This window comes from Ambystoma mexicanum, chromosome 4p, assembly GCF_040938575.1.
Source record: "Ambystoma mexicanum isolate Mex_15411 chromosome 4p, UKY_AmexF1_1, whole genome shotgun sequence".
In the NCBI taxonomy this organism is placed as follows: domain Eukaryota; kingdom Metazoa; phylum Chordata; class Amphibia; order Caudata; family Ambystomatidae; genus Ambystoma; species Ambystoma mexicanum.
The window spans coordinates 1,002,661,743-1,002,678,027 of record NC_090927.1 but is presented as its reverse complement, the minus strand read 5'-3'; the positions used below and the strand labels follow the sequence as shown (position 1 = coordinate 1,002,678,027).

Genomic DNA, 16,285 nt, shown 5'->3' with positions numbered 1-16,285 from the left:
CGATTTATTTAAGGCAGCAATATGATGCAATAGGTATTGTCGTCGGGGAGACACCACATCTAATTTCATTGTATGCAGATGACATGTTACTGTATTTGCGCTACCCAGAAGAGAACCTCCAATATATATAAGAAGTGATGAAGAGGTTTGCAGAACTATCAGGTATAGCTGTGAACCCCAGTAAATCCTGTATGTTCCCGTTTGGTAGATATAGAGGGCTCCCGTTAGAGCATTTGCCGATCCTACAGATACCGTGGGAGGTAACCACATTCAGATATCTTGGGGTAGACATATATCATATGGTAAAAGTTGAACACGGAGAGAACAGTTAAGAAATTGGAGAGTAGCATGACGTTTTAGGTGAAGCTCCCCTTGGCAATGATGGGACCAGGGGCGATGCTCAAGATGGTGGCGCTGCCCAGATTGTTGCACTGCTTTGCGAACACCCCATACTCAATACCCAGGAAATTCTTTGCTAGGCTGGACGGCATATGCAGGGAATTCTTATGGCACGGGATGAGGAACAGGGTAGCCCTGTGGAAATTACAAAATCCATACGAGAAAGGAGGCATTAAATTACCAAACTGGGAAGTCTATTATGTAGCGAGCCAATTACAATACATAGCCAAATGGCTCTCTGATGAGCCTACCTTAGAACGCAGGCTGTTTCAGAGGGACTGCGCCCCATACTTTCTACAAGAGATGATATGGTTGCCTAAATCGGAGTTGGGAGGCCGCCCGGGGATGTTGGGCCTTGGGTGGGGGATGTAGCGAAGAGCATGCCGATTAGTGGAAAAGCCAACCCCGTGCTCCCCACAGATCCCATTGGTCACAGTGGTGGGAAGAGAAAAGCAACTGAGGTTAATGATTAGGAAGCACTGGGAACCGGTAGGGATAGCAACGATGGGGGATGTGTGGCAGGAGGGGAAGATACTGGAATGTGGGGAGCTGGTGGAACTAATGAGGTTGAGTGTGGGGCAATATATTACGTATCACAGGGTGGTGCAACGAATTAAGGATGCCTTGTCTGAAGTAGCACTGGCGGAGGAACGGACGCCACTATAGATACGATATATGACATAGCAGAAGGAGGACACGAAACATCTACATTATATGAGATGATAATGTCCCAAGCGGGCAAGGAGGTGGTGCAACTTATTTTTTGAATAAAAACAATAAAATTGTTTTTTTTTTAAAAACATATTCCAGAACCTGTCATTTATTGTACAGAGCATATAAACACTAAGTAAACAGGGCTCAGTTGCTGCATTTTCCATCTCTCTCCACACACCCAGATTTGGCGGGTGTCAACCTCTATGACCCTCCCCTCACACACCCCGACGGCATGCAGGTATCACCAATAGGCTAACTGAGGCTCAGCCTTGGGGCACCCCTCCACTAGCACCTTAACACAGGCCTGGCAACTACTTTTTAACACATCTGTTTGTTGTCAGCTTCTCATTTTGTTTGGTGTGAATGCTTATGCGATTGGAACTGTGATGGGGCATTTGCATAGGAAATACACCACACAAATCTAGTTATCTTCCCCATATTTTACTAAGAAAAGTGATTTTTTTTGTAACATCATAAAAACTACATCATGACAAACTAAACGTCTGTGCCAAACCATGACTGTAGGCAGGTAACTATCACACAGTTTCATTCAGAGCCCTCACGTATTCCGTGGTCATGCGTGAGAAGGCCAGCCAGCCATGTTTTTGCTTTGAATTTTGGGACGTGAAGTTTTCCAATGTTTCAAATGGTAAATGAAAAAACTACAATTCACATAATCCAAAAGGAAAAGACAGGTATGGGTGGCCTCACGCATGACCACAGTAAACTTGAGAGCGCCATTTCATTTGATGTCAAGCTTTATTTATATTTATTTTATTTATTTGTATGCTTATAAAGTGCCAAAAGTCAGCAGGCATCAGGGCGCTATACATGAAACATACAGTTAACAAACAGAACACAAAACACATGCCCAAACACTGAGCACAATACGAACCATCAGCATAAACAAAATGGCAATGGCAACAAAAACTAATTAAATAGGGCCATAGGTCTACCAGATAAAACAGATTCAGCAGCGTTAGAGCCAGAGAAACAGAAAACTGTTGTAAGGAGACTTCAATATTGACAAATGAATTCAACACTATTCTGAAATTAGTGACAGCAGACATATGCTGCGGAATTTAGAGTTCTGTTCAGATACGAAGGTAAACTGCTGGAACCGCATCCCACAATGATGCAGTTGGTATTGTCAATAAGGCACCAATTGTCAATCTGAGTTCTACGGAGTACCCCAAGATCTTGAGTTCTTACACAATTGGGCCCCAGTTTAGAGCTAAACCAGGCGAGAATTGTGTTCTTCAGGGCATCCCTTGATTCGAATGGACTTGGCTTATCAACGTTAGTAATGGTGACAATTCTAGGGTCCATGGAAAATCTACTTAAACTGGGGTCCACAATGTTAGCCATTTTGGCTTTTCTTTGTCGAAAATCCATATGAGAAGGCAGGGCCGCCAAGGAAACTAACTTCATGGGCAGCATAGTAGCCTCTCGCAGGAGACTACCCCCACTTCCAGTAGCAGGCTTCGCCTGCAAAGGCGGATCTTCATGATGGAATTCTATAAGGTCTGTTTGACAGCTTTGATGGGAACCATTCTTAAAGGGGGAGGCTTGTGAGGCGTTTTCCATTCTCTTAAATTCTATCCAATTGGGTTTCTTCGGGTTTGGCAGAGGTGGGATGAGCATGTTGGAACCTACAAACGCCACCCATCTCTGAAAGTCCTCGACGTTGGCACAAGCCTCAAGGTCTCGCAACAATTTGTTCTGAAGAAGTCACCAAGACTGGTATTTTAGGTCAGACATCCCCCTAACAGTGTTTACTGCTGAGTTTAGTCCTGACTGGTCCCCTTTTAGTTTCAGCTGACTTAACATGGGCTGTGCCCCTTTGATTTGTGGCCTTCAATGTTAACCAATTCAGAATTCTCCAGTTCCTTATTCTTGGCATAACACCCATTGATCCCTCCTTGATCATATTGGGAGTTAATTACCTTTGGATGTAAGGGCATAGGAGTTAGTGGCAGAATACCAGTAATACCTGAAAGTACATTGGTACAACTAAGAGAAGACTTGCATTACTTTTTACTCTGGTACTTGTAGTTTTCCATTCAGAGAGTGGAAAACAAAGCTTCAATTATATTCTTTTGGAATAACATGCTTATATAAAGATATTTGGGTTTCAGGTTGCTTTGTTGTGGATTTTGTGCACTTTGATTAGTCTCTATGAAACTATATTTATTTAGCTCTTGAAAACTAAAACAATTACCCGAGTGAGATTTTGTGGTTAATTCCTCCTTTAACACTTACCAGATTATATGTATCCACTTCCTGTGACATCAGTGTTAGGGGACAAAGGTCGCAAACCATGACCAACTCTCCCGCTGTTCTCATTCTCCTTGACCTCTCCTCCGCCTTTATCCTCATGAAATATCTCTCCAATACCCTCGGCATCTCACTTGTCACCCTTCCCAACTGAAAATGGGCCCTTTCTCCTCCACCTCCTCCATTCTCCACCTATTGCGTTCCCCAGGGCTCTATCTTATCGCCGTGGCTCTTCAATATCTATCTCGCCCCTCTGGCTCACCTGATGATCTCCATGTCTCCTCATTTCCAGTGCTATGCTGATGCCACACAGCTTTCCTTCAAACTTCCCTCTACTATCTCCTCTATCATCCCTGCTTGTCTGCCTGCCAGTCTTAATGCCAGTAAGACAGAGATACTTCTCATTGGGACTCCAGCGCCCTCTGTTCCTCTGGCCACCCTCTTTGGGCCTTCTATCCCCACCATCCTGTGAGGCCAAAAACTTTGGGTTGATCTTAGACTCTGCTCTCTCCTTCACCCCTCACATCATGGACCTTACCAAGAAGGCCCACTTCCAGATCCACCTCCTCAGAGGCATTCTCCCTTATCTCACCTTCCCCCAGAAGCTCAATGTCTCCAGAGCTCCTGTCCTCTCTGGGCTAGACCACTGCACCAGCCTCTTTCCCAAACTCCCTCTTTCCTCCCTACACCCCCTCCAGCTAATCCAGAATAGGGCTGCAAGATTTATGCTTGGCCTCAACCCCAGAGACTGTATCTCTCCAACCCTTTAATCTCTCCACTGGCTCCCACTAGCTGCAACGATCAAATGTAAGACCCTCTGCATCATCCACAAGGCTTTCTGGGGCCCGGGTCCACGCTATCTCCAACTTTCCCTCCCTAAAGAATCCCCTGCTAGAGCCCTCCACTCCTTTAATTCTGACTCCTTGATTGTCACACATGTCTCCAAGCAGAGAGTATCAGTGGGGGTACATCTCTCTCGGCTGGTACCTCCCTTTGGAACAGCCTCCATGTCCCTCTCAGACTTGAGCCGGACCTCCTGAAGTTCTGGAAACTGCTCAAAACTCTGCTTTTCTCTACCTCTTTCCCTCTCTCCTTTCTCTGCTAATTACCCCACTGCCGCCGAGACCGGTGGCCTGGTCCCCATGAACCCCTCAGGCCCTTCTACCCAGTCGATTGCAGCAGCCCCCTTCCACCACTGCACTGTCCCTGCTGGCCCCTGCCTGGCGGCTCTACATCCCACGCTTGGGAATCACCTTAAATAGCACTTAGCCCGAAGCCTCCTAACTAGCTCCCCTTGGCACTTCCTCCCCGAGCCACGCTCCAGAGGCAGATTTAAGTCGCGGGCAGACAAAAGGCAAGCAGGCCCCTGTGCCCTGCACCGCCCCTTCCCTTCCCAGTCTCTCTGTGACTGACACACGTCGCAGACCCCACATTCAGAGCTGGAAGTGTAATATAAATAAATGGTACGCTGTGTGTACCACTAGTGCGTTTGCTTTTTACAGTGCATTGCAGTACTCAGGCCATGTAAAGTCACACTTATTAGGATTTGCCACAGTGTTTTTCTCCCAATGTATACATTTGAGCCGTAAAATACAAACTTATTTTTCACGAGTCACCAATAATTCTGAGGTTTCTTACATGCCAGACCTCCCCTTGGCGCTGCACAAAGACGCGAGTACATTTTGAAGTGAAATGGTAAAAAGCAGCAGGCACTGTGCTTAGAAGTGTGACGTGTTTGCGCTAAAAGTTAACCTTTGCAAACTTTGAAAGGAGAGATTTCAAAGGCATTTTACATTAATACCAGGAAAAAAACAGCAAGGTAAAGCGTGAACGTGAATTTGGCTTCATTCTGCATAATGAGTACAATGTGAGATAAACGGGTCCACGCGTTTCATGACCACGACAGCTGACAAGGTTGAAGCCACCATTCCGAGGGAGACAGGGAGGGTTATATCTCTGATGGTGTGTTTCTGTGAGCGAAATCTGAATCCACGGTTTACTATATGACACAGAAGTATGCTGTCGCTGCAGCCAGGCAGAAAAATCCTGTACAAATCCGGTAAGTGGTTTAAGATGTGCAAACCGAGGTTTCTGCAGCAAGCTAGGCAGAAGACACCTGGCGCATGTGACAGAGATTGTATCCATCAATACAGTAGCTGGGCTGGAATTATAAACAGAGCTTCTTTCCATCATGCTTGTTTTAATGCATACATTTTTGCTGTCACTGACACCCCAAGAAAACCACTAACTGCACAAACTAATGGTAACAATTATCTGATCTGATATTTACACATGTTGCTTTGACCTGGGCACTTGGGATGGGACCCGGCTATAAAACCCCATCACTTGAAGCCCTGTCCTGATTTCCTAGCATTTCTTCTCCTTTCTAGCCCCTGCTGCACCATTCCCCCCCTCCCCTTCTGGTTCACTTGGGCCGGGTTGATTTCCTCATTCTCTTGGCGCCCTCTCCCCATGTTTAGGCCTTTGTGTAACACTCTGAGGCCCCCCCATTCTCCTGTTCCCAACCTTGGGGGGATACTTTGGCTGAGCCCACAACTTCAGTCCCCTGGGACCGTGCCCAGATTTGCCTGATTTTTCTGTCCAAGCTGTTCCCCTTCACCATCCATTGCCGGGCCTTGGGGCCTTCCTTTCCCATCCTTTGTGCCCCACACTGTAAACCCCCTCCCCCTGTAATAACAATTAATTAATATTAACTAGGAGTTTACTGACTTTTGAGAGTAGATTTTAGTTTATAGCAAATGTTGCAAACTGAATTGCTTTTATGGCTTCCCAATGTTGGTAAATCAGGCACGATGACATTGCATGATTTGCCCTGGATTAAACACTTTTTTAAAGTAGCGAAACCAGGATTCTGCCCCAGGTGGAGATGTAAGAACTTGATCACATATCTTCCCAGGTATACTTCATATCAGTATTTTAAAGGTTTGATAACCAAAAGGGTAAATAATTATTTGTCTAGCAATGCCTTGAAAGTACACAAATCACACAATAAATTAACCTGACAATATATATGCATTACAGAAACAGATCAAGCATAAGAATGTGATTATACATTTATTTTCCCCATCCTGGATGCCAGGTTTTTCTGTGTAAACCAAAAGAATTTTGAGGTGTGCAATATATGAATGGACACTTTATTATTAATATTTAACAACCTTATAGTTTGGGCGCACTCCTTTAATTACACCTGTGATGATTAATGATATTTCAAGTGTGTGGGGTAAGGACACAGGCGACATGTACAAAATGGATCTGCATCCTGTAGGAATTATCCTGTGATATCACCTCCTGTAATGTCCTCTCCCATTGCCCATTGCCTTGAACCCTATCATTTCCAACATTAGCTTCAGGCTTGATCTTTTAATATTACCACCATTGACAGCAAAACCTGGCGAGGAGCCCCAGCTGTCTCTAGCTAGAGTCAGACCGTTAAACACAGAAAACTGTAAAAAAAAAAAAAAACAACTTAAATAAATAATTTATCCCTAAAGATCATCATTGTGCAACTCCGCCCACTCTAGGCTCTGCCTTCATGACCCACCCACTTGGGGCCCTTTGTCATTTTTACCCACTGGGCCCTTTACCTTAAATCTGTCACTGCCACGCTCCAGCACTTCTCTACTTCCCCTTTCCATCTCTACACTGCACTTGCAAGTCCGAATGTCACAAGGCCTAGTAGGACCACGACTGTATATTTACTGTTTTGCCAATGTTTCTTCTCTCCCCTGTTCCCTTCCAATTTAGCCCTGTTGTGCTTTAAAACACAATTCTATTCTATAAGCGCCTAAAAAATGCACAATAAATAAAATAAATACCACTATTTCATTTATCCCACGTTTGAAAATATAAACGGTGCATCCTAGTATTAAGCAAGATGATTGCTTAGTTGTCATAACTTGTCCAACCAAGAAAAAGAATACTTGAATTACGTTGACTTGTGAGGTAATATGCATCAGGAAAACTAGTACCCAGCCCCGAGCTAGCTTGGGATGCCCGTCGGTAATTGTGCACGCTGGGCGTTTCCATCCACATTTCACCATTCGATATTGTGAGTTATTTGGGACGGTGGGGTAGGGGAGGAGTCGTAGTCTACTTTTACTTTTCTCGCATCACCTATAAGAATGTCAAGGGTACAGGGTAAATCGATAAGCGAGGGAGCAATCCCATTGGCTGGTGTGCTGCCATGGTGGCTAGAATGGCCAGGCAACAAAGAGTCCCTGTGCGTGCACCGGTGTCAACCTCAGTAACTGCATGTTGTGATGTGCGTGAATCTGTCAAACAGTTTATGAGACTGCTGTCATGTTTACTCACTGCAGTCTCATCTCGGTGGGCTTCGGGGTACTGGAAGGGCTGCATGTTTCACACACAGGACAGGCTGCCGAGGGTGATGTTATCTTGAAACAGAAGATGCTGAAAGGGAGCAACTGTCCCAACCGGCTTCAGGAAGTACAGGGGATCGCGGCATAGACGTCACAGGGACGACGCCGGTAGTCTCCTGTGACAAACCATGACGCCATCTTGAATTTTACAATCTGTTTACTGGACCGTATGGAGTGATACAGATCAGGAGCAAGACAGCATTTTGATTTAGGAATGCAATAGATATCACTAATATCTAAATTGACGTATCAATATGTAACTAAAATGTTGTATTTTGATAGAAGTTGTATATATATTTTGGAACTGCAGCACCGGCATATGCTACTAAATACATTTATTAAATAGTATATATACAAAAAATATATTAATTAGCCGTATAATGGTCTTCTTTAGCATCACATGTTGGATTGTATAAGTAAATATGTGTTTTAAGATGGCACCTCAGTTTTGTGCACGCTCTGGGGTAGTTTTTTTCAGCTCGTCCTCTTTCTATATCTGAAAGGAGACTCACACAGCAGCCACTGAGACGCTACAAAGAAGAAACTTTAAAGAGCAGCAATAACAACAATATATCAGTGCTCCCGCTGCTGTACAAACATAGCATCTGAGCTACATCAACACTAACAAGAAGCCCAATTTGTTGTTTGTACATGCTTGTTTTATTATTTATAAAGCATAACAACACTACTTGACAGTAGCTTCCGTGCGCTTAGAGGAAACATTCCCCTACAATCATTACCAATGCATTCAATTCACAATTGCTTCTCAAAACCAAAATAGTTTATTTCTCACAGATGGATGCACAATATGTAGCTTTAACACACACACTCAAAACATAATGCAAATAATGAGCTGTTCAAAGCTGCATTTTCCAAGTTCCTTGATACCTGCTTATTTGATGCATAAAACATATTGATCAAGTTGAACTGCAAATTGAAAAAAACTGTGGACAGCTGCTGTTTTGAAGTATGTCTTTAAAGTAGCTGGGCAGTTCAGAGAAATCTCAAGTTTGGTCCTATGCAGGTAAGCCAACCTTGCCCGATATGCTCACATCACTTTGTATTCCATTACTTGTCTACCTTCATTTATAAAGAAGAAAAATCACCTTTGAAATACATTACAGGAATGCAAAATAGTATGAGCTAAAAGGGAGGTCATCACTTGAGGGTTATGTATATTCTTTAAAATTAAGTGTGAATGATCAAGGAGTGACAATGAAAAAGTGTCCGGTAGCTTATGTCAGAATGTACCAAAGTATTAACTGAAAAGGATACAATACTCAAAAGGATACAGGAGGTAGGGTCTTCCGGATCCCTGTTCACACGATTTGATAGTTGTGAAGTCAATTGAAGACCTTCCAAATGATACAACCCTCTGGCTGATAAAACAGGCAGAGCGATGGATCACTGGAAAGGGCGTGAGTAAGGATAGAAAGCCAGCCTAGGACAAATTAAAGTATCATGAATAACTGCTCCAACCTGAGTATGATGAATTAGATAATGACAGGAATGTTCACACTGACCTTTAGTTTAGGGTAGAATAATCCAGAAGTCTCTTGATGGATTTGAATGAAGAACAAACGACAAGGAAGGGAAAATTAGTAAGGGAGACTTATCCCGAACGGAACGAGGCTCACGCTAGATACGGGTTGAATTCACCACAGGATAGCGTCCAAAAGTTCAGTTCAATGTCACCTTCCAATAATCCTTGAAAAGCTTCCTTCCCACTATAGGGATCAATCCTTCTGTTAATTCCACAGATGCAGGAGTTAGAAATAGCGTTCTTTTTAAGGAAAAACAAAGTACACGCGGTTATAAACAGCCGCGAAGAAAATAACGTTTGAAGGCAACGTGCGCGTGTGGATTTTACACGCGGGCAGGATTCGCGCAGTCTGGGCCAGCCGCGTGTGAAGACAACGTGCGCGTGTGGATTTTACACGCGGGCAGGATTTACGCAGCCATGGCCAGCCGCACTTGAAGACAGAGAGCGCGTGTGGATTTTACACGCGGGCAGGATTTACGCAGCCTTGGCCAGCCGCACTTGAAGACAGAGAGCGCGTGTGGATTTTACACGCGGGCAGGATTTACGCAGCCTTGGCCAGCCGCACTTGAAGACAGAGAGCGCGTGTGGATTTTACACGCGGGCAGGATTTACGCAGCCTTGGCCAGGCGCGCTTGAAGACAGAGAGCGCGTGTGGAATTACACGCGGGCGGTGTTCCCGCAGTCCGGAACAGCCGCGTTTAGAGACAACGTGCGCGTGTGGAATTACACGCGGGCAGGATTTACGCAGTCCGGGCCAGCCGCGCATGAAGACAGAGTGTACGTGTGGATGTACACGCGGGCAGGATTCCCGCGGTCCGGACCAGCCACGCTTGAAGACAGAGAACGCGTGTGAATTATCACGCGAAGGAATAGCTCCAGGAATCAGCGTGTGGCGGAACACACGCTATTGAAGGCCCAAAAGTAGCTGTAGAAATATGCCAGGATGCAGATCAGAGGTTCAGCTACACAACGCCAATAGATTCTATCAGAAGCAGCGAGTGAAGTTTCTACGCTGCTTAAATACGTAATACCGTAGTTCACGTGACGAAGCAAAAGTCACGTGAAGTTAGCGACGTGAAAAGTGCAAACGTCGTTTTCCCGGTAACGTATCGAATAACCTCCATTTGGAATAGAACGGTCTAGCTGTTCTACGAGCGTAGCGTCCAGCATGCATGACAGTGCCATCCCCCAAAGGGACAACCTCTCCCCTTCTTGTGTGAAAGCGCTTCAATAAAGCAGGAGCATGAATATTAGAAAGAGGTTCCCAGGACCTATCTTCGGGACCATAGCCCTTCCAATCCACCAGATAATATGGTCTACCAGAACGTAGTTTCATATCCAGTATGTCTTGTACCTCGTATTCATCTGAACCCCGCACAGAAATAGCAACAGGCCGTACAGGCAGTCTAGTAGCTTCAGAAAATGGCTTAATGAGTGACACGTGGAATACAGGATGCACTCGCCATCGTTGTGGCAAAGCCAGACGTACAGCAGCAGGATTAAGAACTTGGAGCACTACATACGGACCGATGTATTTAGGCAACAATTTCTTTTTGCCTGGAATTCTTAAGTTCTTAGTGGACAGCCAGACTTTCATACCAGCCTTATAGACAGGTGCGGGTACTCTATGAGCATCGGCATAGAACTTGTCACGTCGTTTAGCCTGCTGCAATTGCTGCTTCACCTTTCTCTGTAATCTCTTCAGATCACGAAAAGTACGGCCTGCGGCAGGCGTGTCCAAGGATAGACCGGAATCCAGAGGTATTGATCGGGGGTGTTGTCCATAGAGAGCATAGAACGGTGAAGTGCCTATGGCACTATGATAAGAGTTGTTATAGGCGAATTCAGCCGCCGGCAGTACCGTGAGCCAATCCGATTGGTATTGCAAACACAGACACCGCAGATATTGTTCCATAGTACAATTGACCCTTTCAGTCTGTCCGTCAGTTTGAGGATGATAAGCACTGGACATTCTATCATCAATCAGTAATGCAGATGTTAAAGCTCTCCAAAAGCGTGACGCAAACTGTGAGCCCCTGTCTGTAATGATTACTGATGGTAGACCAAAGAAACGAAATATATGTTGGATGAATAGTTCAGCCAGAACAGCAGCAGTTGGTAAACCAATACAGGGAATAAAAAGAGCCAATTTAGTGAAATAATCCACTACGACCCATATGGTATCATATCCCTGATTTGGGGGGAGTTCTACCACAAAGTCCATAGATATCATGTCCCATGGTTTGTTAGGGACAGGTAGGGACTGGAGTAAGCCCACTGGTTTACCAGGAGTATTTTTACATTGGATACATACAGAACAAGAAGATACATAGTTTATAACATCTTTTGCCATGGATGGCCACCAGCACCACCTTTTGAGCAGCTCCAGTGTTTTCTTCCGTCCAGGATGGGCTGCAATCAAGGAATCATGATTCCATTTGAGGGCTTTATTCCGCATTGAAGGAGTTGGTAGATAAAGTACTCCTTGTGTGAATGGTAAACCGTTATGTACGTCCAGATTCATATCCTGGACTACTTGTGGATGAATTTTTACCCACTCTTGTACTTCGGTTTTTAGGGATGGTTGAACCGAACAACTACATATTACATGATCTGCCAACAGCTGAATCTGTACTTGTTTTTCTTCCTGCGCCTCTTCACTCATACGGGACAAAGCGTCCGACTTAACATGTTCTCGGGCAGGACGATAGGTGACCTGGAAATCGTATTGGGCAAAAAAGACATGCCATCTGGCCTGACGGGCCGTAAGGCATTTCATGGATTTGAATGCTTGGAGATTTCTATGGTCAGAGTACACCAACACCTGTTGTTTGGCCCCAAGAAGATGATGACGCCATTCTCGGAAAGCATCTTTGATAGCCAGTAGTTCCCGCTCAGTGACGGTGTAGTTCCGTTCATATGAGGTGAGTTTGCGAGAGAAGAAAGCCACTGGGTGTTCCTCCTTGGTTTCTGTGCAAACTTGTGAGAGTACTGCACCAATAGCGACACTGGATGCATCCGCTTCAACGACAAACTGGCGATCAGGATCCGGATGTTGAAGCACGGGTGCAGTGGTAAATGCTTCCTTCAGCTTTTCGAATGCTGCTTGGGCATGTTGGTTCCAACAGAAAGGAACTTTAGAACTAGTTAAAGCCGTCAAAGGAGCTACTGTTTTGGAAAAGGAATGGATAAATCTGCGATAGAAATTCGCAAAGCCTAAGAAAGACTGTAGTGACTTGACATTATGCGGAATCGGCCAATTCAAGACGGCCTTTACCTTGGAACGACTCATTCGAGCACCTAGATTGGTAATGTCGTAACCAAGGAATTCCACTTCCTGTGAATGAAAGACACATTTTTCGGCTTTCACATAAAGATGGTTCTCCCTGAGTCTTTGTAGGACTGTAGAAACATGTCTGACGTGTTCCGATAAAGATGATGAGTAGATCAGAATGTCATCCAGATAGATAACCACAAATTGGTCCATTATGTCTCTGAATATATCATTCATGAAGAATTGAAATGTGGCGGGAGCATTGCACAGACCAAAAGGCATCACCAAATATTCGTAAAGACCATACCGTGTCTTAAAAGCGGTCTTCCATTCGTCGCCTTCACGAATGCGAACCAAATTGTATGCACCTCGCAAGTCCAATTTGGTGAAATAACTGGAAGTGCCTAATTGATCCAATAGAACGTTTATTAGTGGTAAGGGGTATTGGTTTTTGATGGTGATATCATTAAGTGCCCTGTAATCAATGCAAGGTCTGAGATCTCCCTCTTTCTTAGGAACAAAGAATAGAGGAGATGCAGCAGGTGATTGTGAGGGCCGTATAAAGCCCATTGCTAGCGCTTTATCGATGTATTCTTTTAACACAACATCTTCTTTAGGTGTTAGTGAATAAACACGGCCTGTAGGAATTTTGGCACCAGGAATCAATTCGATAGGACAGTCGTACTGTCGATGAGGAGGTAATTGTTCTGCCTGGCCTTTATCAAAGACATCAGCATAATCAGCGTATTCGCATGGTATGATATTGTCGCATTGATGTACAACGCTGATAGTTGAATCCTCCACCATAGAGGCCAATATGTGTTGTTTATTTGACACCTCCTGACTGGTAAAGCAATGTTCATTGCAATGAATCGAAGGATATTGGAGCGATCCCGAAACCCAGTCAACAGCAGGATTGTGAAGGGTTAACCATGCAAGACCAAGTATGATCTCGTACTGTGGAGCAGCAATAACATCGAAGATGATTTCTTCTGAATGATTATTCGATAACGTCATCTGAACAGGTACCGTCTCCTGGGTTACCATACCAGAAGTCAAAACAGATCCGTCCACGGTGTTCACCGTTTCAGGTCTTTTTTTGTTTACAAGGGGTAAGGAACAGTTCTTGGCATAAGTGATGTCTATGTAATTGCTGGTGGCTCCAGAATCAACCATGGCCTTGGAAACCACTTCTCGCTCATCACAACGTAACGTCACCTGAACTATTACAGGTGCATGTTTAGGAATGGTACTGGAGTCCGATGAAACACTCGACATAGGGACTCCTGCTATTGTCGAGTTTTGGCGTTTCCCGCACGCTTGATGGGTTTTTTAGGACATGTTGCCAATAAATGCTCGGAAGAACCACAGTACATACATAAGTGGTTTTTTCTTCGGTTCTCCCGTTCTGCATTGGACAATCGGCCTCTCACGGCGCCAATCTGCATGGGTTCAGGGTCGTTAGAGATGACTGCTGGTGTCTCTGACCGCCCCGAGACTGGCATGAAGGGCTTTTTCTCTCCCTTTCGAGCATTCCTTCGGGCGTCGATTTGTAGAACCAAATCGAGCAACTCTGGAAAACCCGTAGGAACCACAGGAACTGTAGATAAGGCATCTTTCAGTTCTTCAGAAAGACCCTTGTAGAAAACAGCCGTTTTCTTGCTGTCAGGCCATTGGGTTTCCGCCGTCAGTTGATTGAACCGGGCAACGTAAGACATAAGGGGTTGGCTGCCTTGTTGTAGGTTAAGCAACTCTAAATCTGTGGCTTGAGTAGAGTAACGCATGTCAAAGACTTTACTCATAGCAGTCAAGAGATCGTCACAATCGTACAACAAAGGGCTATTTGTTTCCAACAAAGGGTTAGCCCAAGCAGCAGCTGTGCCCCCTAAATGGGAAAGCACGAAGGCTGCTTTTGTGGTTAGATCAGGAAAAGATGTAGGACGGCAAAGAAAATGGAGTCGGCACTGATTTACAAAGGTTCTATAGGTTTTGGGATCACCCGTGAACCGTTCCGGAGGGGCCAAGGGAAACTGAGTGGGCATAACCACATTAATAGTTTCCTGTGGGGGTGCCGTAGTCCCAGATCCAGATGCAGTAGCCATCGGCACCTGTGCTCCCTGAGGACTACCATGTAGGGCGTCTTGCATAACGTCCATACGGTGCCGTAACATGTCCTGTGCTGTAACCATTTCATTTCTCAAATCGCTGATCAACTGTGTCAAAACAGCTAAAGGATCCGTACCCTCCATGGCTTCTGATTCTGTCAGAATGTACCAAAGTATTAACTGAAAAGGATACAATACTCAAAAGGATACAGGAGGTAGGGTCTTCCGGATCCCTGTTCACACGATTTGATAGTTGTGAAGTCAATTGAAGACCTTCCAAATGATACAACCCTCTGGCTGATAAAACAGGCAGAGCGATGGATCACTGGAAAGGGCGTGAGTAAGGATAGAAAGCCAGCCTAGGACAAATTAAAGTATCATGAATAACTGCTCCAACCTGAGTATGATGAATTAGATAATGATAGGAATGTTCACACTGACCTTTAGTTTAGGGTAGAATAATCCAGAAGTCTCTTGATGGATTTGAATGAAGAACAAACGACAAGGAAGGGAAAATTAGTAAGGGAGACTTATCCCGAACGGAACGAGGCTCACGCTAGATACGGGTTGAATTCACCACAGGATAGCGTCCAAAAGTTCAGTTCAATGTCACCTTCCAATAATCCTTGAAAAGCTTCCTTCCCACTATAGGGATAAATCCTTCTGTTAATTCCACAGATGCAGGAGTTAGAAATAGCGTTCGTTTGAAGGCAACGTGCGCGTGTGGATTTTACACGCGGGCAGGATTCGCGCAGTCTGGGCCAGCCGCGTGTGAAGACAACGTGCGCATGTGGATTTTACACGCGGGCAGGATTTACGCAGCCTTGGCCAGCCGCACTTGAAGACAGAGAGCGCGTGTGGATTTTACACGCGGGCAGGATTTACGCAGCCTTGGCCAGCCGCACTTGAAGACAGAGAGCGCGTGTGGATTTTACACGCGGGCAGGATTTACACAGCCTTGGCCAGGCGCGCTTGAAGACAGAGAGCGCGTGTGGAATTACACGCGGGCGGTGTTCCCTCAGTCCGGAACAGCCGCGTTTAGAGACAACGTGCGCGTGTGGAATTACACGCGGGCAGGATTTACGCAGTCCGGGCCAGCCGCGTATGAAGACAGAGTGTACGTGTGGATGTACACGCGGGCAGGATTCCCGCAGTCCGGACCAGCCACGCTTGAAGACAGAGAACGCGTGTGAATTATCACGCGAAGGAATAGCTCCAGGAATCAGCGTGTGGCGGAACACACGCTATTGAAGGCCCAAAAGTAGCTGTAGAAATATGCCAGGATGCAGATCAGAGGTTCAGCTACACAACGCCAATAGATTCGATCAGAAGCAGCGAGTGAAGTTTCTACGCTGCTTAAATACGTAATACCGTAGTTCACGTGACGAAGCAAAAGTCACGTGAAGTTAGCGACGTGAAAAGTGCAAACGTCGTTTTCCCGGTAACGTATCGAATAACCTCCATTTGGAATAGAACGGTCTAGCTGTTCTACGAGCGTAGCGTCCAGCATGCATGACAGCTTAACACCATTGTGGTGGCACGTCACCAGGGCGGGTCGCACCAGATGCCGGTC

The 16,285-nt window shown here is 45.3% G+C and overlaps 1 protein-coding gene across 1 annotated transcript in view; it reads right to left on the bottom strand.

The window, feature by feature from the left end:
• The window catches only part of PREP (prolyl endopeptidase), a 1,557,310-nt gene extending 1,549,406 nt beyond the window's left edge, over positions 1 to 7,904 (bottom strand). The window contains exon 1 of the mRNA XM_069606586.1: positions 7,723 to 7,904. Coding sequence (XP_069462687.1) covers positions 7,723 to 7,767 — 45 coding nt within the window. The 5' untranslated portion in view covers positions 7,768 to 7,904. The remainder of the gene's footprint in view (positions 1 to 7,722) is intronic.
• Positions 7,905 to 16,285: the final 8,381 nt, after the last annotated feature.